This window comes from Ochlerotatus camptorhynchus, unplaced genomic scaffold (genome assembly GCF_037179485.1).
Source record: "Ochlerotatus camptorhynchus isolate MF236.1 unplaced genomic scaffold, CSIRO-AGI_Acam_v1.1 ptg000434l, whole genome shotgun sequence".
NCBI classification, from domain to species: Eukaryota; Metazoa; Arthropoda; class Insecta; order Diptera; family Culicidae; genus Ochlerotatus; species Ochlerotatus camptorhynchus.
Window position 1 is genome coordinate 571,382 of NW_027040920.1, and position 27,637 is coordinate 599,018.

General features: G+C 40.1%; 1 protein-coding gene across 1 annotated transcript; it reads right to left on the minus strand.

Annotated features, from left to right (window-relative positions):
• Positions 1-483: 483 nt before the first annotated feature.
• Positions 484-22,021, minus strand: LOC135711710 (uncharacterized). Its single transcript, XM_065234669.1, has 6 exons — positions 21,314-22,021; positions 2,130-2,244; positions 1,897-2,067; positions 1,698-1,834; positions 807-1,629; positions 484-742 (listed from the first exon to the last, which is right to left on the minus strand). Exons 1-6 carry the CDS (start codon positions 21,383-21,385, stop codon positions 714-716), a joined length of 1,347 nt encoding a protein of 448 aa, XP_065090741.1. The 5' UTR covers positions 21,386-22,021; the 3' UTR covers positions 484-713.
• Between the last annotated feature and the right edge of the window lie 5,616 nt (positions 22,022-27,637).

Below are 27,637 nucleotides of genomic sequence, written 5' to 3' on the forward strand. Positions count from 1 at the left end.
GAAGAACATCTCCTAAGTCATCCCTTCTTTGCTTATTGACTCAAAATCTTTAGTCAATGAACAGATATGAACAAAGGTTAATTTTCTGTTGTCTCGAAAACATTTCAAGGCAAATTGAAATAATTGAAAAATAGAATTAGTCACCAATGCAGAAAATTCAACAAATGAAAACCACCACGAGTAATTGATAAGCCTAACCCGAAATAAAGCGATAAATTTTAATCACACCCGGATTACAGATTACGCTGGCCGACTCGTCTATACAGACAAAAAGTATCAATATCTTAACGACTTCTCCTGAGTCAAACCATTTGGCCGGCCAGTGCAGATAACAAGCCCAACCACCTGATTGTTGGCCAATAACTTTCTTATCACGTCGCCCACGTCGGTCATCGTAATGGCGTTGTCGATTTGAAGTGCATCCCGAAGACGAAATTGAGTATCATATGTTGCAAACGTGTTAAGCAAACTCCAAGTACTCTGAGTACTTATTTGTTTTGATTTTATAATTCCAGCGGAGCTATATTTAATACGATTCGTTACAAGTGGCTTACAAGCTAATTACTCTGCACGCTGCTCAACAGCGCGAGAGGTTCGGACTAAGTGATTATGTACAAGTCTCGTACAGGCTAGAGGATGACTGGTTGATTGATCGTTTTCACATCGCACTTGATGGCATCTTTGGTTTCGGTCGTGTCCCAGGACCCAGGGTTTCAGTAACGATACTCCGGACCGCTCCATTCTAGGAGAAGAAGTATTTATGTAATTAGTGGTAATGGCCAAAATCCGGAATCGAATCAACTAACTTCCTTCGTCACTGGACCGATCGTCTACGGTGCCCGGTTTGGCTATCGGGGCGCTAATCTCTTGTCCGGGGAACTCCTTGTGCTCGGTCAGAGTGGAGGTTACCCGTTTTGGCATTGCGGATTCTTCCAGCGGTGGGAAGTAGCTCCATGGCAGTTGTTTGCGGATCTCCGGGAGGGTCGTCGAGCTCCTGGGGCTGGGATGTTGCGATGGTCCCGCGAGGTACGAGAAGGGTTGCGGATTTCCAGGCATGTAGGAAAACCGTTTGTCGGTGTAGGGGTTGACCATGGACTGCTGTCTCAGAGGTGATGGAGGCTCGTTGGGGTAGTTGTTGTAGTGGGTGTTGTTGTTGTTATTGCTCAACGGTACATGTGAAACCTGTAAAGTTTGCATGGGTTCATGGCCGCTCTTCAGCGGTTCGATAGTTCTTCGGACGTCTATCATAGAAGGAGGCAGCTGGTGGTATGGTATTGGTTCGTTTGGTTGTAGTGCAGGATCGTTATAGCGGACAGCTGATTGATGTACAACTGCAGTGTGATGTTCAGTCATTTCCACAGGGGCTGTAGCTGGCATGGTGGTTCTGGTTTGTTGTACTGCTTGATTATATGAAGGAGCAGGTTTGTTCTCTTCCCACAAACGACTAGCGACTCCAAGCATCACGAAGGCCAACGTTAGAAACATGAACCAGAATAAGACTCCGAAGCTTACTGTGATCCACATAATCAAGGGAGGAACGACTAGTATAATCTCATCGATTGTCCTCAACAATATTCGAACATCTTTTTTATTTTCGATTTCCAGCAGCTCAAGTACAAAATCGATGTCCTGAAATAAAAAAAAAAGTCCATTAACACAAACAAAGATTGGAACAAATTTGATCAATTCATTCGTACAAAGCTTTCGATGAAATCAATCAAGTAGAATACAAATGCCACGGCACTGTAGACAAGCACCAGGAACAAGGTAATAACGTACGGATATATTCCAACTGCTACACAGCATCTTCCAATGCAAGAAGTGCATATCGAAACTAAAAAAAGTAAACTAGATTAATCGAACTAAAGAAAATACCAGCAAGCAAGTCATCCTTACATAACGAAAACACTGACGTAATAAACCACACTCCAAACAGAATCACTCCGACGATGCAGAATATGTAGGTCCGCTGGGCTGCCTCGGAAACATCTGGCACAATGACTTTGAAGTCATTGGGGATGTCTCTGATGCCCAGGTTAGTTAGGTTGACGGCACCACATTCCGAGTCTGTACGGCGAGATTTGTAAATTGTTAACTAATGAACCCATCTAAAGGACGCTCAAACTTACTGCGCAGGTAATACATATAAATGCCGTATTCCTCAGGAGACGAGGTCATGTTCAACTGGCAGTTGTGAGCCAGAATGCCCGATATGGAGAAGAATATATATCCGGCAGAAAATAACTGAAATGAAAGATGAGAGATAATGTTAATAAACTAAAACGTCTATAGGTGTCAATGTTTTGAGTGAACTTCCTTACTAAAGATGTTATTCTGCAGTTATTAACGAAAACGTTTGTGAAATTGATGGAATATTCAATTTTTGACTTTTTGACACACTTAGAAATAACTAATTTTACACGTGACGGAATCCGTATTTGACATAAAGAATGAGACGTAAACAAACATGTCATGTAATATTAAGTGCTCCGAGACTGAAAAGTTCGTTGCCCGACGAAAAGTACGTTTAATTGAGCTATATTTCGCGTCTGTTATGACTCAAATTTATGTCAAAATTGACGCTCGTATATGTCACTCTCAGAGCACCTAAATTTACATGATTTTTTCTAAGTGTGCAGTTCTAAAATGTAGTGTAAATTTCTGTTCCATATGATGCACATAAATGGAGCGTCACATTTCATATGAGATTACGTTATATATCATGTAAAGTTCTGGCACATTTCATGCAATGTAGCAAATATTGTATACAAAAGCTCATCTTTGTAAACAACATTGTTTACAAGTTGCTCGGTTGCGTGAAATTAAATTTAAGTTTACGTGAATGAATGTTTACATCACAATTAAAATTCAGAATTTTTATCTGTGAGCCTCAGGCTGAAAGTCCCCTTAATAAAGATAAATCAATCAATCAATCCCTTTACCAAACTCACCTGTGGTGAGGGGTGGTGAGGGGTATTTCTCCTTGCCATCACTGAAAAAATCAATGATCGCCGATTTGCTCATGTACCTGATGAGCGAAAACGGTTTTATCGATTGTTACACAGTCAAGTCGCCATCTGACGTAATTATTATTATTCTTATTCTATAATCAATATTAACTGGGTGCAACAATATCGTTCTACATACGCTTCTCTCATAAAAGCTACGCACCAACATATATAAGAGAATTTTTGGACACCCAGTACTAATATTAGCTAAATTGCGCCTAAAACATACAATATGAGAAATGTTCTGTCGTCATCCAGATTCAATTTGTACCATTAAATGTGGAATGAAAATATTCCTTAAACTTAAAAAAACGTTTGGAAAATAAATTAGCTGGCAAATGTGCCTCAAATATGTAAGCGCATCCGATTTAAAATTGTATGCGCTCAAATTTCCAATAGCTTCAAGATAGTCCCAAAGTTTTTGGAAAAAATTCACTTCAGAAAAGGCCACCAGGGCAGATAAATTAACAACAATAAAACTGCAAAAACTTTTCTGTGAACCTCGGGGCAGCTTTGATAGCTTAAGGGCAGTTCCTTGAATTTCAGAAAAATTACCGAAACTTCAGGAAAGTTTCAAAAACTTTAGGTAAATTTCGAGAACTATAGGACTGTTTTATTAATTTCAGGAAAATAGCGGAGACCCAAGTAGTTAGTCACCCCCCACAGTGTGCCAAAAAATATTAGGGCACACCTGGGCTCATTCATTGGCACTGTTTGGCACCCATGGTTAGATTTTATATGATTTTTATAGTAACTGGCAACACTTCACTATGTCTGCGCCTGTGTTAACATTTTAATGATGTTAACGCAATCCAACTTTTGGAAACAGCAAGCGTTAATTTTTGCATAGTCCCACCACCGACAAACCGACATGACACTTAACTCTGACTTATGCCCAAAAATCGTTAACGCCAGTTTAAATGTGCAGTGATCCAAACTGTTTTTTGATCTAGATAAAAACAATTTGTCCAGAATAGATCAGACACGAACCAATTCATAACTTTTGCATGCGGGCTCATGGCTTAGCTAAATATTTCCCGCAAACACGGAGCCAGATGACAGCAGTGTGCTTTGGTCAGAATTTTTATTGTTTTTGCTATGGTCATTCATGTCGGTTAGTCGGTGGTCCCACCATGGATTCCCCAAATACCAAGTTAGATTTCCCGAAACACAGTCAGCGTACATTCTAATGCCTGAAGCAGAAGATCATTCCACACAAGACACATTCCGGCAACCTAGTATGTATGTATGTATGTAAAGGAAACCACTCATTGTTGCAGGCACAACCATTAGACAGTGGACTGTCCACCTCGTACGACTTGATCAAGTACAACAACAGATTGTATTCAATTTACCATTGCATGAAGGGCCAAAAACGGAGGGCGAACCTGTAAGCAGAGACACTTGCGCATAGTCCGCGGGATCTAAGAGAATCTCCTTCCAACAATACAACCCGGTAATGTACAACCCATCCCACGATGGGATGTCCCAATGAGTGGTGAAGAAGAGCCCGCCTTCAATCTGTTAACGACAGGAAGTTGGCAATTCCACTCTCCCCATCCAAATCGCTTCAATCGGGTGCCCTGGTTGGATCGTCCCATACCCAGCATATACTGTGTCATATAATAATGGAATTATTGTTAAGAGAACAATAAAGGCAAGATCTCACCCGATATGTTGCAAAGGAATAGACACATTCCGGCTACCAAGTATACCAAAACCAGGGTAATCGCAGCTGCGCTGAAAATCATCAGCGACACCCCACTTACAGTCGGACCGTTTTTGGTATGTTAAAATTGCTCCTCCAAGAAAGTTTATTGCTCTTATCATCGGCAAATACTTTTTTTTTCTTTATTACCATGATTTTTAGCCATAGGCTAGTTCATCACAGCAGATGGTCAGGCTAGATCCTGCCTAAAAAAATAGATTTCAATTTGACATGAGTCACGTTCATCTGATTACCCAACGAATGAGACACAACATTTAAAAAAACTTAATGTAAGGTGAGGATTAGATCGGGGCTGTGGTGAGGGCTGGGTGCGCGAGCAATGTAGAGCTCCACCACAGAACAGAAGGAGAAGTGCAAACAAATCGGTGAATCAAAAAGTGTTTCGTTTTTCTGCTCAACAAGCGATGTGTTGTGGTAGCGTTCCACATGGGCTTTCTACGTGCACTCACACTATCACAGCATGCTGCCTATCATAACTGAAGGCAGAAGATGCCTTCTACCGCTAGGTGCGCTAGTGTTCGCAAATGACAAGTGGAGCCACTTTCTGATTCGAAGTTCCACTCCTGTGGCTCCACCCTAGGAGACAGTGTCCGGTCCGGCGGAGAAACCCCAAACGGCAGAAAAAAAATAGAAACGTGAGGAACACACGATCAGTGCAGCCACCGACGGGGGCTAGATTTGATCATACAAGTGGGCTTCCTTCAGAAAGGCGATTAGCGCAGCCAACGTCGAGTGGTCGTAACCAAGCAGATTACTGAAGTTCTCCGGGAGTCCATGTTGTTCGCGTAGCTTCTGGAACTCCGGACACACACACAGCACGTGTTCCACCGAGGCGGGGATGCTGCAAATTGAACAGACCTTGCGGAAAGGTGTCCCACCCAAATTACAGGAAATCCTCCCATGGCCGGTCCGGAGTCTTTAGATGATCTGCTGGTCCTTGTACTTTTGGCTGTCCAGCCAGGAGCGTACGGTTTACTTGATCTTCCTCAGGAAAGTGGTCCGCGACTGGAACCATTCTTGCTGCCAGGCTTCCATAATAGTATTCACAATCCAACGCCTGACTTCTACGAGGGGTACGTTCCTGGTGTAGCGGGAACGGGATGCACCAGATCCCGCCAGTCTGTCCGCAGCCTCGTTTCCGGGAACACCGCAGTGTCCGGGGATCCACGTAAAGACGGTTGAAGGTGGGGCGTACCGTGTATTGGTTTGTATCCAGGGGTGGCTCGGGGCTTCGGCTTCCAGCGCTTGGATGACGCTGTGTGAGTCAGTTAATACGAGGATCGGTTGATCTGCCGGAGTGATGGCTGCGGCTTCAGTGGAAAAGACGGAATACTCCTCCGGTAGACATTGACTCGTTGCAGTGTTCGGTCCTGCCACTCCGAGTCCAACTCCAGCCCGCGACCGCGATCCATCCGTAAAGCGATGAACGTGCGCCTGATAAACCGACCCGAGAAGCTCTGCAACAGAACGTCTCAAAGCTACAGAGTTATCTCCGGCTTGGAATCCACTCTTAATCAGCTTATCTATTTTGACGACGTTTGATCGCCAACTCTTCTCTCCATTCCAGTGGACCCTGGCCACCAGGGGGAAGTCACGGTTGGCCACGAAAGACCATTTCGTTCCCGGATGCCTTAACAGTGAGGGCAGCGGCAATGGCTGCAGCAGATCGATAGCAGAAAGGGAGGATTCCGATTTCCACACATGCGGCATCTGTAGGTGTGGAAGGGAGAAGGCCGGATACGATGCGTACGTAGGTATTGTATACCGGAGCGAGGATGTGGTTGAGCTTCTCGGCGGCTAAGCAGGTTGTTTCGGGGCCGTAGAAAAGTCGACTGTCGATAACAGCTCGAGTCACACGAAGGCGAATCTCATCGGCAAATACTTCCCCGGAGTCAGTTACCCAGAAATAACAACCCATCCTCAGTTATGGCACCTAATTCGAATAGATCTTCAATATACCCTTTTTCTCTCCCAAGGAATCTGCGTTTGACAGCTGCCGTATACGACAACAGCTTGGTAGCAAGCAGATGTGATTCTTCTAGATAAACCAATGACCTCGCGAATGATGACCGACGTCGATGAGAATCTCCTATTTACCCTGTTCCTCTTATAGGACTCTTCCTCGGATTCTACTAGTTGTAATTATAGATGCTATAGACGAGTGCACGGATGGATTTAAGTTCACTCACTCGACAAAAAGTGACACAACAGCGGGGCCTTGTTTACTAAAAATGAACACATGAATAATACTCACGTAACATTTGAAACGGGTCTATCAACTTATGTACACAAAACTTGTTAAGCCTTTTTCGCGCGAACCGAATACGCTCACGAAAACTAACAACACCCTTAGGGCCGATGAAATTCTCCTCTTCCCGATAGTGCTCTTGGTTTGCGTGGGCGTACTTCGGTTCTCGTGAAAACGACCTAGCAAATTATTTACAAAAGTTGATAGGCCCTTTTCAAATATTACGTGAGCATTATTCATGTGTTCATTTTTAGTAAACAGGGCCCCGCTGTTGTGTCAAAAAAATTTCAGTAGATGAACTAAAGTTCAGCCGTGCACAGGTCTATAGTTTGAATAGTTCGAAATCGGCTAGGAGGGCTAGGTCAGTTTTATTGATGTAGTTGTAGGATGGTGGCTGTTGCTTCACTGGGTACATGGTCGTCCCGGTAAAGACACCGGCAACGACGACTGAGTGGTGGGGAAAGTAGCAACATCAGTGAACATAACACCATCACCTTTTGAATGCGTCTATAGACGAGTGCACGGATGGATTTGAGTTCACTCGCTCGACAAAAAGTGACACAACAGCGGGGCCCTGTTTACTAAAAATGAACACATGAATAATACTCGCGTAACATTTGAAATGGGCCTATCAACTTTTGAACACAAAACTTGTTAAGCCCTTTTCGCGCGAACCTAATACGCCCACACAAACTAACAATACCATCGGGTAGGAGAAATTCTCCCCTTCCCAATAATGCTCTTGGTTTATGTGAGTATACTTCGGTTCTCGTGAAAAGGACCTAGCAAGTTGTTTACAAACATTGATAATCCCTTTACAAATGTTATGCGAGCATTATTCATGTGTTCATTTTTAGTAAACAGGGCCCCGCTGTTGTGTCACTTTTTGTCGAGTGAGTGAACTCAAATCCATCCGTGCACTCGTCAATCTGCTCGTCCGTTGCTGCTCCGCCTTGTCCCAAATCACTGACAGATAGTCATCGTTGACCTCCGAAAGCAATAGACGAGTGCACGGGTGAACTTTTGTTCATCTACTGAACAAAAATTGACACAACAGCGGGGCCCTGTTTACTAAAAATGAATCGCCAATTTCTCGCGAATAAAAGTTCAATCTCGTAAACCAACTGTACCAAATGATAGAGGAATCATTCATCTACCTGAAATTGTGAATAGTTTTTTAGATTGAACTTTTATTCGTGCAAAATCAATGATTGACGTGTTTGTTTACAAATGCAATTACGCCCAAATCTCAAATCACTCCGGAATTATTCACTGCACACAGCGTAAATATTTACGTTTTTTTTTTACAAAATCCAGTTAATCATGACAGATTCTAACGCAGTAGGCCTCTTTTTTCATTGGCATTGTTTTCAAAGATCAAAATGTCATGATTGCATGAGATTGAGATTTGTCATTGATGTAAATATGTACACGTCATGCATTGAAGAATGGCGATGGCAGGTAACATCAGCAGCAGATTGTGCCAAAAGTTTTGAATTGAGCTGTCAAATAAACCGGGTTACCCAACACGCCATTATTAACAACCAAACAAAGTCAGTTCACTTGGCACTGCCGGCATACTGAAAAAAATTTGACGCATAATGTGTGTGTAGAGTGGCCATCCCTTGCGAAAACCTTCAATAAGTTCCAAACTTTTAAGGATAGTTCAAAGAACTTCAGAGGAGTTTGGTACGATTAAGAAAATTTTCGGAAACTTCATAGAAGATCCAAGTCATTTACGGAAGTCCAGAGACCTTCAGAGAAGTTTGGTACAGTTAAATTCGTTTAAGGACAATTCCCGAAACACGATTAGAAGAATAACGAGAACTTCAGGGAAGTTCCGGGACTATCAGGAAAGATTAGATATCTTTCTTCATAATTCATTTATTTAACATCGGTCTCTGTTCCGCAATTGAGTGCCAATCAGCGGCGGACATCGACTACCATCAATAGACGACAAACGAATGTGCAGGGAAGCATCATCAACATACATGGGCCGGGACCAACGGCCTCAGATAATTCCCGCCAACCCATTCGAATAGAGATCTTCAGGGAAGTCTCATTTGCATCACAACAATGTTAGAATCTTTAAAGAAGTTTTAGTGAAGTTTCATAAGCAACGGAATATCTTGGGAAGTCCAAAAATGATTCATGAGCTTCAAAACGGTTCCATTAACATCAGAAAAACTGCAGGAACTTTAAAGAAAATTTAAGCTTTTCAGGGATACCTTGAGAATTTTGGAGAAGTAGAGAAAACTAAGGAAAACGATTGAATCTCCAAAGAAGTTTCAAGTAGTTCATAGAACGCAAGTCTAGAGATCTTAAGGGATGTTCAGAGATCATAAGAAGCTTCCAATGATTTCAGGGAAGTTTCAAAACTTTTTTCATAGTATTTCCCAAACAAACTTCAGAGGACCAGTGCAGTGTGAGATCGCAACCAAATGAGTTCAAATTTTGGGAGAATGTTGTAGGACCTGATTTAGAATCGATTGTGAGGTGGAGCAAAATCAGTATTTTGAACTACCTTAGTCTTCATGCTACTGATGACGTTCGTTACGTTTTGCAATGGTAGGCTAGAAAAGCTCCCAACAATTAATTAATATCGCAAAATATAGATTAAGCGTATCAGTTCCCGTAGAAAAGTTTGAGACGAGGAAGAAAAAGATAATGAAACCACAATTGGTGCTCCAATTTGCACAAATGTTTACAGCACTGTCATAAATGCTCTGAGTAGGGCGATATGGTATCACCATCAAAATGCAAAATCATGCCAGCTTTATCAACACACCAAACACCAAATGACTTGAAAAATAGAGTATTTTTTCTGAAATGGTATTTTTTCCATTTTGAAAAAAAAATGAATGAAAAATGAATACAAAATTAATAACATTTTGATTTAAAAACTTGAATCCACTCGATTCGACTAACAGGCAGAGATAAACAAAACCGGTGAACGCGAGTTCATCACTTTTATTCATGACGTCAGCGTGCAGCATCATACACACTTAGAAATTATTACCGACTCCGCTAATTTTTTTTACCGAACTTTCAACAGCTGAACGTTCGGCAAAACTTTGACCCTCATTTTAAAAGCTGTTTCACTAAATTATAATTTCAAAGCACCGTGAGCCTTGTTCAAATAATCGAGTCTTGCCATTGCGGTGAAGTTTTCCTTGTTTTGAAGCTATAAAACTAATGAAAGTTCAGCTATGGAAAGTTCGGTAAAAATTACCGCAGTCTTTAATCCTTTCTTTCGATAAGTTTTCCGTCGATCTTGTTTTCCGTACTGAGTTCCAATGCTACCGACGCCAGGGAGGCAGCTCCCACCCTGCATCCTACCTATCCAATCCATCAATTCATGGACCGAGGACCAACTGCTTTACTTCCCCGTGGTCATAGATTTTATGCCTTAGAAAATTCCAACGGCGACCGGGATTTATAAGTATTTTGATTTGGGGTTACTTTGATAATGCTCGATGAACGTAGAAAAATATGCGTGAAACTCGAACAATTAAGTTGAAAAAATATTAAACTTTTAATGAGCATATAATCAGAATACATCATAAGCAATAAGAAGACAATATTGAGTTTGTGATGGCTGTATCGGAAATACATTTCAAAAGTGATGATTTGAGTGCTTTTTCAAACAGGTAAAAAACAAAAAAAAAAAACATTGCTTTTGAATATGTTTGGAAAACATGTAACACATATTATTTAAAAACTAAGTATGATATCACGGAAAATACCCTAAGCTACAATATCAAACCAATGTTTCCAATTGGGAAAAAGGACAGTGCGTAAATTAAATCATTATATTCTACTATAAAAGTTACCCGCATTATCAAAAAATACCCCGTTTTACGGTACCACTGAACTGTCATTTTGATGTTCTTCTGATAAAATATGACTAATTTCTCACACTTTACTGCCCCCGGATAATGGGGCTAATGTAATGGCAACATAATCCAGGGATGGAAGCTCCTCAGATAATGAACTGAGTAATAAAACCTGATACAGTGAGCACACTTTTCCCAACAAAAAATTGCCTATTTAAGAAACAACTTCTTTGTGATTTTATTCAACTGAACCATTCCATGATGTTATGCGCCACGACTTTTCAACTACATTGCCAATTTTCTGATTTGTTATTACTTTTAATTGACATTTACTTTAGCCAATGCTTGAAAAACCTGTTTCAAACTTTTTTAGTAATATAGAAACATTTGTATTATCCGGAAAATTAATTACAAAACAAAGGTGAAGTAAAAAAATGCCATTCTCAAGACGCGTTGTAACGACAGTAGCATTTATTAGTGACTATATTCATAACTTTTGATTGGAAAACAAAGAAAATCATGTCTACTTTCTATTGGTACACATACCATTACCATAGTAAGAAGTATAGGGGAAATGTATGTAATGTCGGCCTAAATGCCCCTAATTTGGGCCCATACATAAATTCAGCAATCGACTAAATTTTCAATAGCAACCAAAAATATCCATTGGTACCGTTCGAATGACGCGTTCATCCAGATACAATTGATAAATAGCAGATTTTTAGCGATGGGCCCAATCTTAGATCAATAGTCATTAGAGCCATTTCCCCTGTTATAGGTTTGAAACAAAAAGTGTAATCACGGACTGAAAATCTAGGGGAGATGGGAGTAAAATGCCCATGCAATGCCATTTAAATTGTTGTATTCGACTATTGGCAAGATATTACAAGATATACTTAACGAAAATTGCTAAATTCTTGTTTGAATTGACAAAATTAAAAAGGCTAATACCCCGGACAGACTATGGCTTATATCATGTAATATAGGCTGTCTTGCAATGAGCACTCATATATCTAGTTTTCACTGGAAATCCTATGTATGAGTGCTCATTGCAAGACAGCCTATATTACATGATATAAGCCATAGTCTGTCCGGGGTATAACATAAACCTGTTTTCGTAATATTGTGGGGCAAAATGAGCATTCTAATTTCATGTCTAGGAAGCATACATTTAGGCTTTATCTATGTTCTTCCTCTATTAAACTTCAAACGCTCACGCCTGGGGCATAATGCGCTTCGCGAATTGTACTGTGCAAAGCATAACCACCAGGCGTGAGCGTTTGAAATTCAATAGAGGAAGAACATAGGTAAAGCCTACATGTATGCTTCTTTCGCAGATATGGAACTGTTTTCATGGCGAATGCTACCAGCAGCTATAGTTAGTAAGTCTGGACTATGAACATTCTCCTAATTCTAGGTTATCGAGATATTTTGCGACGCTTTTCTAGTTCCAAATGTTTGATGTAGTTCACTATTTATAGATCTCATTTAAAATCAAATCTCTTTGGTTTGTTTTTTCCGTCGATCTTGTTTTCCGTGCTGAGCACCAATGCTACCGACGTGCCAGGAAGGCAGCTCCCACACCTCGACCCTACCTATCGACCCACCAACTCATGAACCGGGGACCAACGGCTTTACTTCCCATCCGAAGGAAGGCGTGATCAGAGATGTTATGCCTCAGAACATCCCGGCGGCGCTGACTGGGATTGAACCCAGGCCTGCTGGGGTGAGAGGTAATCACGCTTACCACTACATCACCGGTGCCGTTAGATGCTTAGCATTTGTAACCGCAATTTTACACCAGGATGAGGATGTTAGTGACCATGAGAAGTCGATTCAGGTGGAAAAATTTGGTCGAAACGTGCTTGTATGGCAGGTAATTTGCTCTTGTGGCTACGTGATGAGTGTTTGCACAAAAAGTTGCTTACGCTGTATAAGAAGCACAGTGTCGCCTCTTTGTTTTGGCCAGATTTGGCATCAGCACACTTCGCCAAATTAGCAATTAAATGGTTGCAAGAAAATTAAATAGATTTCGTTGAGAAGGACATCAATACACCAAACTGCCCACAGCTTCGTCTAATCTTTGTTAATATGACAACATGGTAACAACAGCAACTCCATGATTAAAAAGGAGCTCGTTTGCCCACACTGATACAAAATCCATTGGCAAAAATACTATATTGCTGGTTTAAATTAAAAATACTCAGAGGGAGAGATGGGCGGAGAAAACAAAATACAATTCGGCAGCAGTGATTTGTACCTAAACAATCTTGTAACCCTTGCTAGAAGCAAGCATTTCACATGACTTTTACTTTTGCACATTTCTTGGTGCTATTAGTTAATCAACTAAGATCAATTAATCAATAGAGTTAGAATATTGTTTTGACGTAGAACTACGTCTTTGATTTCTATATGGGGGTACACTTTGTGAAAACCGAAAATGGAACATGTAACAAATTAAGAAAGATTTTGAACGTTAATAACTCAGCTGCCCCTGGTCCAATTTCAATAAGTTTATCACCAATTGATCAGAAATATGGCTACGTATCGATAAAAATGCTTCCGAGTGTTGGTTTTTAACAAGAAACTATTGAAGAACTGGTAAATGTATAGCATTGTCCAAAAGCGTCGAATTAACTAACAAATCCACCAATTACCTACATGCATATGCTGTTTCCCCAGCACAGTCGTCAGAGAGTAGTAAGTAGACGAAACTAGTCGAAGTGGCATTCGCCTCCGATCCTCGGGCGCGTGCGAATAGGGAGGATGGAATTGCGTAATATTTTGCACACTCATCGCCATATTTAGAACCAAACGTAAATTCTTCGAGATAACCGCCATCGGTCGTCTGGCTCGCCGTGGTGGTGTCAAACGTATCTCCGGTCTGATCTACGAGGTGTGCTGAAGGTGTTCCTGGAAAATGAGGTCCGTGATGCTGTCACCTACACTAAACACGCCAAGCGTAAGTGGCCATGGATGTCCTCTTCAACAAAACGGCCCTTTTCAGGGCCATCAAGTTTACATCAGTAAAGAGTTGGAATAGAATTTATCTGTGCTTGTTTGTCCATATTCAGAACCACAAGCCCACAACGACCACACAAAATGCTCTCCAGAGTTGTAATCTTGTAACCAAACTTGGAAGCAGGGGTGCAAGTGATTTTGATTGATTCTCCTAATCAACTTTCTTTGGGGGGCGACCCCGGCGTAGTGGTTAGCATCCATACCTCTCACGCCAAAGTCACGAGTTCAAATCTCACCCCGGACAAGTCACGAATGACCCAAGAGCGTTAAAGTGACTATAATAATAAAAAAAAAACTAATCAACTTTCTCTTTGAAAAAAAAAAAATAGTACAAATTTGGTACGCCTACAATTCAAAAACGGAAAGAGTTGAGATAATAGATAATTGATCAACTAAAAGAACTAAATACTCTTCACATTTATTCCGTCCACTGCGGTCCTACGTCAAGCTTCCGTTCATGCCCCTAGGCACAGACCCTTCTACTTTTTTATTCAAAAAAATTGTTGAATTTGAGAAGCACACGAAACATAAAGGTGATTGAATTTCTTTTTGAATGCAATAAAGGGTGATACGGTCAAAATTTGGTCAAGGGAAAACGCGTGTAAATCGGTGAAATCGTTTATTTAAAAAATCAAATTAAATTTCTTTTTCAAGTTCAATTAGTATAAAATTCAGGAAAAATATTCAGTTAGGTTTCCGCTTTTCCAAATCCGAATTGCCGGGCCTTACGCTTGACCCCTGCCATCAGATTTTGTACAGCCACCTTGTCCACCTTCTTCGCCGCAGAAAGCCAGTTTGCCTTGAACTGCTGCTCGCACTTAGCAGTTTTTTTGGTAATAGCGTGTTGGAAGGGTTCTTGTCCTTGGGAACCACCTGCACATTGTTGGCGGCGTACCACTCCATGGCCTTTTTACCGTAATGGCAAGATGCCAAATCCGGCCAAAACAGTACGGAACAACCGTGTTTTTTCAGGAAAGGCAGCAGACGTTTATTCAAACACTCTTTCACGTTAATTTCTTGGTTGACAGTCCCGGAAGCTATGAAAATGCTGCTTTTCAAGCCACAGGTACAGATGGCTTGCCAAACCAGATATTTCTTTGCGAACTTTGACAGTTTCATGTGCTTGAAAACATCTGCTACCTTTCCCCTTCCTTTTGCCGTATAAAACTCCTGTCCCGGAAGCTGCTTGTAGTCGGCTTTGACGTAGGTTTCGTCGTCCATTACCACGCAGTCAAACTTCGTCAGCATCGTCGTGTACAGCCTCCGGGATCGCGCTTTGGCCGTCGTATTTTGTTTATCATCGCGATTTGGAGTCACTACCTTCTTGTAAGTCGATAGTCCGGCTCGTTTTTTGGCTCGATGCACGGTTGTAGACGATACACCCAGCTTATTTGCGGCATCTCGGAGAGAGAGGTTAGGGTTTCGCTTGAAACTACCGGCAACTCTCTTTGTCGTCTCAGCGGCTTCCGGTTTTCGATTTCCCCCCGATCCAGACTTCCTGACTGTCGACAAACGTTCCCCAAACACTTTAATTACATTTGTAACGGTTGATTTGGCAACTTTTAGCGATTTTGCCAACTTTGCGTGCGAGTAGCTCGGATTTTCGCGATGCGCGAGCAAAATTTTGATACGCTGCTCTTCTTGCTTGGACGGCATTTTGACAACTGAAGAGTGAATTCCAAAATCAAAATAGGAGCAACATTCTACACACACACACCTTCAAAATGAGGGGTGTTCAGGTTTTTTAAATGCAAAATTGAAAGAAATACGTCAAGTTGATATTGACCAAATTTTGACCGTATCACCCTTTACTCACTAAATTAAACTAGCAAGAATAAGAAATCCTCGAGAAAATTCTAATTGGAATGTTCGATTGGCTCAGGTTTTAACAGTTCATTTGGCTCAAAACATTCCTTCCGCTTATCTCTCCCTCTGAGTATTTCTAGTTTAAATTAAATACCCTCCCCAATAGATTTTTGCAGAAAATAATTTCATTTAATGTTACTGCTATTTCTATCAAAATAAGCAAAAAGAAATAAATTTTAATATTATTTATATCCAAGAGGATGCACTTCAATCATGTCGAAAATCTCATGTAATTTTTATGGCCACAAAAATAAACAAATGCAGTAAAAGCAGCGTAATGTCAGTTCATGCACTGTATTAATGATAATTTTGTCCTTTTTGGCAAGTAATATTACACCATATTTTTGACACGATTGATGTGCATCTACTTTGATGTGATATCAAAATTAATTTTTTGCTGTGCAGGCATAGTAGTTTTGCCAGATTCATAGTAAATTATCTTATATTCATAGTTAAATTTACCGAAACCATAGTAGATTGAATGGTAATAAGCGTGAAAATACAGCTATCCCCCGAAGAACGCGTTACCCACTGAGTTCTACCCACCGCTTTTTCTCGGTGGGTTTTCAACCACGCGCTCTAATTTTCTGCGAGTGACTAGTTCTCCATTCAGACCGACTGGTTGAAACCCCGCCGAGGAAAAGCGCTGGGTGCAACTCAGTGGGTAACGCGTTCTTCGGGAGATAGCTGTAAGTGTTTTCTGCATTATACTCCGTACAGACCAATGAGCTGGATTACCGAGGTGAAACAATCGGTTTAGTTGTGTGAGTAAAACCCCTGTATAATACAAGCAATTAGTGACGTCACTACTTCCGTTTACGTTGATTTTTTGGTTTACTAATACAACAATATCTCACGATCTGCTTCACCTCTCTCTGTACCTCATTGTGTACAGACTATGGCTTATATCATGTAATATAGGCTGTCTTGCAATGAGCACTCATACATAGGATTTCCAGTGAAAACTAGATGTATGAGTGCTCATTGCAAGACAACGTATATCACGTGATATACGCTGTAATGTGAACGGGGTATAATATAACTATGGTCCTTGTTTCAGTGTAGTGGCGTTGTTGCAAACTGAGCAGGAGACAAAATACCCAATAATGACTACAAAGTAAACATTTTTTAGGGAAACTGGGACTACCTATTAAATGATTAAAATTTTACTCATTTATGAGTAATTACAACTACAAAAACAAGTAGTAAGTATTCATTTTTGAATAACAAATACTCATAAATAGGTAATATTTTTACTCATTTAATGGGTATCCCAGTTTCCCTCGAAAATGCTTACTTTGTAGTCATTATTGGGTATTTTGCGGTTACCGTGTAGATGTCGCCACACAACGTAAACAAAGGGATTGTCCTTCACGGCCGCAACGGTGTTTCTCTATGTGAAACAAAATATTTGTTTCACTATGTGTGGATGTCATATCACACTTAGAAAAATTCATGTAAATTTAAGTGCTCTGAGACTGACATATACGAGCGTCAATTTTGACATAAAATTTAGTCATAATAGACGCGAAATTCAGCCCAATCAAACGTTCTTTTCGTCGAGTAACGAATTTTTCAGTCTCGGAGTCGGAGCACTTAATTTTACATGACTAGTTTGTTTACGTCTAATCCTTTATGTCAAAGATGGATTCCGTCACTTGTAAAATAAGGTATTTCTAAGTGGGTATGAAGAGAGCAAATTAATGATTTTCGTGGAGAAATTAAATAAATCCAATAAATTAAACCGATTGATCGAGTTTCATCTTAAAGCATCGAATGGCAATCAAAATACTTTGGTTTCTTCAGATCTATTTTGCTCTTTAATTTGATCAGCCTTCAGATTATTGCTTTGAACATAGTTGTAAATGGTTGTACGATGAAGGTTTCCCATGGGTCGAATGAATAAAAAAGTAGAAGGGTCTGTGCCTAGAGGCACGAACGGAAGCTTGACGTAGGACCGCTAGTGGACGGAATAAATGTGAAGAGTATTTAGTTCTTTTAGTTGATCAATTATCTATTATCTCAACTCTTTCCGTTTTTGAATTGTAGGCGTACCAAATTTGTAGTATTTTTTTTTCAAAGAGAAAGTTTATTAGTTTTTTTTTATTATTATTATAATCACTTTAACGCTCTTGGGTGACTTGTCCGGGGGTGAGATTTGAACTCGTGACTTTGGCGTGAGAGGTATGGATGCTAACCACTACGCCGGGGTCGCCCCCCAAAGAAAGTTGATTAGGAGAATCAATCAAAATCACTTGCACCCCTGCTTCCAAGTTTGGTAACAAGATTACAACTCTGGAGAGCATTTTGTGTGGTCGTTGTGGGCTTGTGGTTCTGAATATGGACAAACAAGCACAGATAAATTCTATTCCAACTCTTTACTGATGTAAACTTGATGGCCCTGAAAAGGGCCGTTTTGTTGAAGAGGACATCCATGGCCACTTACGCTTGGCGTGTTTAGTGTAGGTGACAGCATCACGGACCTCATTTTCCAGGAACACCTTCAGCACACCTCGTAGATCAGACCGGAGATACGTTTGACACCACCACGGCGAGCCAGACGACCGATACTGTAATAAGTACGCTCTTTCTGCAAAACCATTCTTTCTTTGTTCATCAAGTTTTTTCTTTTTAGTTTTGTGGTGACAGTCGTCCATACTTTCACTAGAGTACTTTAGTCGAAATCACCGAAAGTATTCTCGCTTAATTCTCATTTGTTTCAATTAATTCGATGACAATCACAAATTTTCGATTAACAAATCATATGTTTAAGCTTTTGGTTCTGTTCTGCTCAAAGACATACGATACTACATAAAAAAAATCATAAACTGATTATGAATTGTGCATACGACTGAAAATCAAAATGACTGGACAGTAGACTCATGCAAAAATTGACTTTTTCGCTCCACAGTGCTTAAATGGTTTCAAATCGGGTCCTGATTAGCCTCCCAAAGTTACAACTCATTTGGTTAGAAACAGACTTCGCACAAGCCATTCGAAGTTTACATGTAAATTACTATGGGAAATCTCAACTTTTTGTTCATTGCCTTCTAGTCTTTTTCCATATTGAGCTGCGAAATAGTTCGATAGCTATTCTTATAGAAAACTTTCTCAGATACAACTTTGCTGAAGATCGTTTCTATGTAAAACGAGACAGGAATAAGTTATTAATTATTTAAGAGATTGGTAAACTTATGACATGATCAAGCAGCTGCTCTGTAGGCAACACATTGATTTTGCAGTGTGACATAGTAGCCATGATTATTGTGTCCTATTCAACGCCCCAGAAACAGAGCTGGTAAATATCACGGCCATCATGTGACGATGAGAAAACAGGTTCTCTCACTATCACGAGACGAAACTACCTATCATTAGCGCTCTTGTCATTTTTCAATGATCAAGCACTCATGAGAATAATTCTTATGCGGTTTTGACATCTACATTTCTAACTAATTTAGATGAATTTAAGCAAACTACCGTATGTAATCGGTAGAGTGGATATATTATTAAGATTTCCTCGGTACAAGTAACTTTAATAGTACTAAATGAACTAGTAATTACGATGATCATAACACTGTCACGTTCTGTCATGACGAAAAATTCGATGAGATTTTGAAGAAAATCTCTATCATCGTTTTCTCATCCAATGATAGTGACAGAAGTATCTCTGTAAATATCGCGTGAGATCTTTCATTGAAAATGACATTTGCCAGCCCTGCCCAGAAACACCAATGTTGTCTTCTGAGCAGTTGATTGAGCATGATCATAAGACATCACCGCATTGAACCATTGATAACTTTCCATCCTTGCATTTAATCAAAAAGTTGTCTTCGGCAAAGTTGTAGCTGGGAAAATTTCCTACAAGAATAGTTGAAAGTTTTTGAAGCAGACCGATATGGTGAATTATTAGATAGATGTGAACAAAAATTTTGGTTTTACCATAGTAATTACAATACAAACTTCAAATGGTTTGTGCCATGGTCAGTTTCTCACCAAATGGGTTCAAATTTTGAGAGGTTAGTAAGGATCCGATTTGGAATCGTTTAAGTATTGTGGAGCGAAAATTTCAAATTTTGCTCCACTCTACTGGACAGCACAGGACTTCCTATGTTGCTAATGTTAATTTTGACGTCGGACTTCACGCACCACATGCGCGTTCCGGTTTGGTGGGAGCGCGACAATAAGATGAATTTTAACTTGCATTTCACTTACTATACATCATTTCCGCACTCGCCCTATTCAGATAACACTTTTGAAAACTTGTGAGTTTGACAGAACCACCAGAACCAAATTATCGGAGTACACTGGAATTATACTAGAGTTGTCAAGTTGCCCCCGGGTTGACAAAAACGAGCCCTGCTGCAAACCTAACATCCCGGTGATTTCTCGTGGAAGTGCAGAGGACTCTTCGGCTTCTATCAAAGCGAGTGTCACGTCAACACATTCCTTCCCATTCCTTTCTTGACCTGCGTTTGGGCACAGCGTGGCCGGCGCCGGTATTGTCTAGTTTGAGATCACCAGTATTTACACATTGAGGAAGAATTCTAGTCCCAAGCATCGTCTACTGGTTCTCTGTGTAATTACAGCTGATTTGGCAATAACAGAGTAGCAACCGTGATCGGTCAATCATGCTCATGCTCATGCTCAATCACGAATTTTTTTTCAAACCCCTTCCCCCGACAGAAATCCTGGCTGCTTCAATTTGGAACAACTGCCACTATATTTGCTTCGGGGGTATAATTTCATACAAATTATGAGTCAACCTGAGAGTTTCTCGCTGCATATTCTCTGCTTGTTGAGTGTTCGAAAAGCAACGAAATAAAAATTGTTTCAGAAGTCTTAAAATGAAAGAGAATAGTCATTATTTTTCCAATGGGGAATTCCTAGTACACATTAACATTATTCCAGCAAGCACACCGTACGAGTACAAATAAATACATTTCAGTTAGGAAATGACGTTTCAGAAAATTTAAAAGGTCATTTTTAAATACAATCACTATGTCATTTGTATATTTAATCAAACAACACATAGCCGAACCGATCTATTTTTAACATCAACTTAAAAATAATTAAATAGCTTCTCTATCTGGAAAATGATATCAATCAGCGAAACCTCTTTTATCATCTATCTAAATCAATGCTGGTGTCCAGTATACTGGTGATCGAACTGATAATTATCACCGAAGCGTGAAGTTCATCAATATGTGTTGATACAAAGTGATAAGTGGGCATGGTATTTTCTACGAGGTTACTCCATTTAAACAGACTGCCTCGAGTAGACTAAGCATAATTCCTGTAAACGATTATCGTTCCGCTACTGCAATGCGCCCTACCATGTCATTTTGTGACAATATCGGCTAATTGCTGATACCAGCAAAAGTTATTGATTGCATGCATGCGAGTTATTTGACCCAAGTGTTACACATTTTAATCGAAATTCCAACAGTCGTTTCTCATCAAAGTTTACGATGCTCACTGCAGCATTATCACCCACTCTGCCCATAAACTGCTAGATAAAATTAGATAAACAAGCGTGACGTGAATCACCCTGCGTCACACATAAAATTGCATAAATCTCCTCCAGCACAAGGCATTCGGCACTCACCAGCGATGCGATCCCGACGAACAGTATGGTGGCCCGTGGGCCCATTCCGCACAGGGTACAATTGAACACCATTATGCCAAAGATAGGAGTCTGCTGCACACTACCGGCACGATCACACTTCACTCCACACCGCTAGGGGTGACACCGATAACAACCGATGGCAACGAGACGATCGATCGCACACTTTCTTCCAATTTCCGTCGCTCGATTCACCAGCTCCAATCAACAATGGTCACATAAAGGTATGTACGTTCGGTTCAAATCCCTCGCGAACGCGCGCTTTCTCATTGTCCGTCCAGTACTGACTGCTGGTCGTCCAAAATTGGCATTCAGAGCCAAGGAAAACAATTCATAAACATGTACCTATATCAGAACTTCACACACAGGCACTGCCGGGATGATGATTACACGAACACGCCGCCTGTAATCAATCTACGTAATATCTGCGCGATAAATTGTGATTATTTTTGACACGATTTTTTGCCTTGTTCTGAAATTCCGAACTGTCGATATCGAATCTTTGCCATCCACCCGATAGCAGATCTACATTCATGGACGACTCATGGCGAACGTGTGACTCAACCGCGGGGACCTTGCCTTTGTTTTGATTTCAATTAGGATAAAGTCACTAACTAATCGACTTCTGGATCGGAAAAAGTCACGCGCAGATTTCGACCGATGCGCTCTCCTCTTATCGGACGACTAGGAGAAACTGTCGCGGCGAAACACTTCCGAATGAAATGTACCTGCATGAAAGTAGGTATAGTGAAGTGACTACGCGAGCAATTTGTGCTGTGTTTTGTTTTCCTTCTCCGTCACCTCAGCCAACAGGTGAGTATGGAGCATTTAGTAGCGTGTGCCTTCATAGATATCTTTTACCCATCTGTTTGCATATTTACCCGCACCAACGAGCGAGCGACCGCCGCGCCGGCCTCACTCTCTGTCCGCTCTTGGCTACCTTGGCTACAGTTAGTGGATGCCTTCGCACTACCTGTGGACGATTGTAGCAGCTATCTTAATACAAAATAAACGATGTTTGTTTGTACGCGGATAGTGTTCCTACCTGGTTGGTAGTGTAATGTAACCATCTTACACAGATTATTACACAGAAGGCCTTCCTCCTTGACCAAAACTAACGGTGGCGCGTCGTGAGTAAATCGTGCGAAAGCGTGATCGTAGCTCATCTGTTGATGCCGTCAGCAACCTGAGTGAGTGGAAGTAACACGTTGTTATTGTTGGTTGCATCGGGCCAACTGATTGATGAGTTCGCTTAAGTACCGCAGATCAATTAGGATTAGTATCCAAAAACCCTATTATAATCAGAACCGTACTCAGCCGGCAATGAAGATGGCATTTGTCATCAAACAGAGGTGGAAAAAATTGCTCTAATGTTCCTTGATCATCTTCAAACTTTCTTCATATATACTTCTTGAAAGTTTTCTCATCTTCTATGATGTTTCAAGTTTTATAATGTTTTTTATCCAAGTTCTATCAGCTCGACCAACATCTCAGAACAACCATGACCTTCTCCAAACATCAGGAAAGACCTTGAACCTTTTCTAGGAATTTTCCTACGCATCTGGGTTCGCAAAATTTCCATATCAAACCCTGAAGTTCTAAGAAGCATGATTTGTAGTTGATAAAGAATCTGGTGTTAAAATTTCATCAACAGTTGTTGTTAAAGAACTTAATAAGTAGGTGAACACTGTTGAAAGTAGTATCCCGTAATTAGAACCCCATTAAAAATTGAATTGTTTTACCTCCAATCCAGAATAAGCCAAACGATAAGACACAAGAGTAGGTAGACTAGATTATCACTCTATATCATTATCTCTTTTAGATCCGATCGCTTCACGATCGTGCCTAATAAACCCCGAACTCAACCAGCTAGGGAAGATAATGATCGGTTGGTCTTCTTTAAATCAGTATTAAATTGGTCTTTATCAAAAACACACACAAAACCACACACCTCGTGTTCCTCACTGTATGGAAGAAAGTATTCCACAAATTGTGCCATTAGTTGCCCAGTTTGTACCTGCTTCGCTGACCACTGGTGTCGTTCTTGCTTTGCTGCTGCCCTGTTCGCCGTGACCACCCCGCTCATTCCAAAAGTTCGCCAATAGTTGTGATTTACGAATAAAAACTCCATATTTTGCGCAAAATTGTTAAAAATACGCCTAAATGTAGGCAGTTTACATTAGTTTTTCACCTAGAATCATATTTATGATACATTTTATCAAAATCTAATTTCAGATTCAGATTCAGCAACCAAAACTTAAGTAAAAAAATACCAAACACTGCACCAGATTCTGATAGGATGTTTAGGAACAGTTAAAAGTTGCATATTTCATCAGTTCCACAAAATTGTACATTTAGAGTGCTAGAACGCATCGTTTGTTAGGGGAAACGATTCAAAAGTAAACTCAAAAAAATTGTCACATAAATTTCATTGAAAAAAAGAACGTAACCTTCAGATATTATAAATTATCTGAAAAGTACATGATGTTAATTTCAAGTGAATTTAATGTAAGATAATTTCACTTAGATTCTACGTGAATTTATAGTGTGAAAATTTCTGAGTGGTGCTGGCATAAGCAAAACCTAACATGGCGTCCGAACGGTGCATTGCTGACGACCTGTTGCTAGATATGCAAATTCCATTGGATTTGTTGAATTTTCTGACAAGTAAGTTGTTTTATTTTCGTCATCATACACCATTTACTAATCATATGTTTTTGTAGAACGAGGAATCGACGAGTGTGATTACCTTACCATCTCACCCGAAAGATTGTCAGAAGAAGTGCAGCTGGTCGGGGGCGGCTGGAATACGCAAAAAATTTACAGTCAGCTTTCTGCCTGGAGAGCTTTCCAGTTGCATTACATTGGATTGACAATAAGATTTTTTGTGTAAAAAATAGCTTAAACGTGTAAATAGATATAAGAAACCATCTGCATTAAGCTGAACATTCAAATAAATGAACAAATATCTATCCAGTTATTTTTATTATTTCGAAAAATCATTTTAAAACACCTGACAACATTTTAGATGCTACGAAGAAATTAACTAAAATTTAGGTAAAAGTGTAATAAAATTCACTAAGAAAGTACTATAACATCTATGTTGCTATCTAGTGGATTGGGGAAAGATCTTTTCACTTTGAGAAATTTTCACTTAGATGTTACATGAAAATAAAGTGAAATTTACTTCAAAAGCCTATAGGGTAAACGCTCCTATAGTTGCGGTACGTTAGAACCGTTAGGTTCCTATTGTTGTGTATGGAGACTCCATACACAACTATAGGAACCTAACGCTTCTAACGTACCGCAACTATAGGAGCGTTTCCCCTACTACCTACTACAGTTTTATTGAAATTAAGTATTAAGTTTTAGTATTACTTCTACGTGAAGTCAACGATTGATAGTTCCGTTAGAGTACGGCAGTGTGAAGATTGCATATAGATATTAGAATAGCGAGCTAGGACAACTTTTAAGCAAGGTACAAATCGGTTTTTTCATCTCTCTTTACCAAACTCCCCCTTTGGAAAGGGATGGTGAGGGGTGCAATCCCCCCCCCCCCCCCGCCACCACTGGCAAACGACTATGACAGGAGCACATACCGTGGTAGGGGTAAACAATAGTTGCAATTTCCAAACCTACGACTGGATGCCTTCCTTCAAATAACAACTGAAGTGCGGTAAAAATCGGTAGATCTGTTTCAAACACACCGTTGGTACTTGAGCGGGTCGGTTTTCATCTCTTTTTGCCAGTGGTGGCGGGGGGGGGGACACCCCTCACCATCCCTCTCCAAAGGGGGAGTTTGGTAAAGAGAGATGAAAAAACTGATTTGTACCTTCCTTAAAAGTTGTCCTAGCTCGCTATTCTAATATCTATATGCAATCTTCACACTGCCGTACTCTAACGGAACTATCAACTCTATGCTTTCATCTACTCCATCTATCGTATAAAAATTACCACCTGGTGTAAGATTTGCTTCGTAATTTATCAAGATTATAGTCATTTATTATTAGTGAACTATTGAAAATAGATAAAACTTTTTGGCCGCAATCAACCAATCATGTGCTCGCTTGCTACACACTAATCGAGTCAGTACGGTTTTACCAGAACTGTTCGGTAAAAGTTTAAAAATCTGTGGAAAATTTATTAATGAGAAAATTTGTTCTGAACTTATACAAACTTATTTCTGTTAACACCATTTAATGATAGAAAATAAAATTGGTCGATTACATTGATTCGTTACGAATAACGGTCATTTGAATTTTTACCGACTTTTTCAGCAATTCAAAAACCCAGTAAAAAAATACTGACTCCTGTAAAAAAATCTTAGTGTGTATGACTATCAAGAGAATACAGAGAGCCGACCAGTTGCGAGGTTTTAAAAGAGCTTACCTGTGCGTTTTGCTTATAAAAATTCTTTGCTTAACCGTCAAGCAGTATAGAGTTCTCCAAATGCACAAAAGTGTGCGTGAGACCGCGCGCTACCTTTTTAAGTAGTTGTGATATCGCGATACCTTTTTGTTTCTTCTTCTTCTTTGTTTTTATGTATGGATGTTGGATTTTAGTGTTCGTGAGATTGCTCTTGGAGATCTCTATACAGTTCGATTTTTGGTCGCTCTGTCGAGTTTTTCGAAAGTTTCTACACTGTAAGAAAAGACCTGCCATAGATCAAATGATTCATCATACGGTGTGTTAAAAAGTGCCAATTTATTGTTTTCGAATGAAACCAGCAACTAGTGAAAAGGATGCGTTAGCGTTAGCGTTAGCGTTAGCGTTAGCGTTGTTATGATATACTTCGTAGATTGGATACTAGCGACACTCACGTCTCTTCTGAAATTCTCAGTTAGACTACTGAGGAGTAAACATTGGTTCCAATCTAAACAAGAGTAACAGAAGCATGACTGTCGCTATTCCCGGCCACGCCCATCTTTACCATAACTAGGGATAGGAAGGAAATGTTGATGTAGTACTTACTTAACGAGAGGCCACCGACTTAGCGACACCCTCATAAGTGCTACGGATTTGGAGGGTTGGGTAGGGTATTCGGTTAGGATTCACCTCAAGTTGGCGATACAACCAAAAGTATGTATTGTTTATTTGTTGTTTATTTAATCTCTCGATAGCCGGCTATCGAAAGAACATATTAATTTTGTTTAGTGATAATGAATTTTAAGAGTCATGATTTTCTGCTCAGTAAGCAAAAACGATCCCTCCAGGGTCATCGAGCATCTCAGAACTATAACGCTTCGCGACAATACAGGACTGCGTTTTCGCTTGATATGCGAATAGTTTCCGAGGTTAATGTTCAATATCAAATATACAAATGATGGTGGCGATTTATTGTGCTGTGAAAGAGCTTGGGGTTAAATCCATGATTTTCTGCTCAGTAAGCAAAATCGATCCCTCGAGGGTCATCGAGCATCTTATAATCCACAGCGCTTTGAATAACTATTATTTACGATAATTACATGAAATAAAAAAATATAAACTACAAACAAAACGTGACTGCTAAAATCTCAAAAAGATATTCTCACAAATATATTTCACGCCACCAGGAATCTCAAAACCATTAGACGTTATAATGATACTCTGCACATGTTAGACACAAGAAGAGGCCAAAAAGCAAGCGTCCGACACACAAAACCCGTCAAATCCACTTGCAATCAACGATTCTACGAATCGCGAGCGCTCACGAATCATAAAACCGCTGACTGCGACACTCTGAAAGTGAAATTGACAGGCTCTATGCGTCAAACACCCGCCCTCTAATCTCCTCCCGCATCCAACAACACAAATCTCCATTACAACATCTAACGAATTCAAAACTCCGAAAATCACTCATCTATAGCAAGTGACTGGAAGCAACCCTGCATGCAACCATTCTTCATGATACACTTTTTCTGCCTATCTTTCTATTAGGCCTGTGGACATGCGTTAGCTTCGAAACTTCTAACCAAACTGGGTAAATTTTCAGATCACAAAAAAAAAACTTGAAAAAAAAAACTTTCAAAGGTAATTACAAGTAAAATAAATATTGATTATTTTACGCAAAAACGAGCAAGTAATATTAAATCTCTTGTATCATATGCTAATGCAAATTGACTGTGACTATAATCAGAATTGCTCAGTCTGCATGAAGCAGCCGATTTCATCAAGGAAGTTCTATTAACAACCAAGAATTAATCGTTTGAGGCATACTGAAGTATTAAGAAGGTGTATGTGTCACTATAGGAAATCATCATCGTTGCAAATATAAAGAAATTAAACATAACCCTTTGCTTCAGTACCGTCAACCTCCATGTCCATGGG

What these genes read in the sequence shown, in the direction of transcription:
- LOC135711710 (XM_065234669.1), bottom strand. Translation starts at nt 21,385, where the DNA reads ATGGTGTTCAATTGTACCCTGTGCGGAATGGGCCCACGGGCCACCATA. An exon ending in TTATATGTATTACCTGCGCA is followed by an intron (nt 2,068 to 2,129) that starts GTAAGTTTGAGC and finishes CTCGCCGTACAG; the next exon opens with ACTCGGAATGTGGTGCCGTC. An exon ending in TTGATTTCATCGAAAGCTTT is followed by an intron (nt 1,630 to 1,697) that starts GTACGAATGAAT and finishes TTTTTATTTCAG; the next exon opens with GACATCGATTTTGTACTTGA.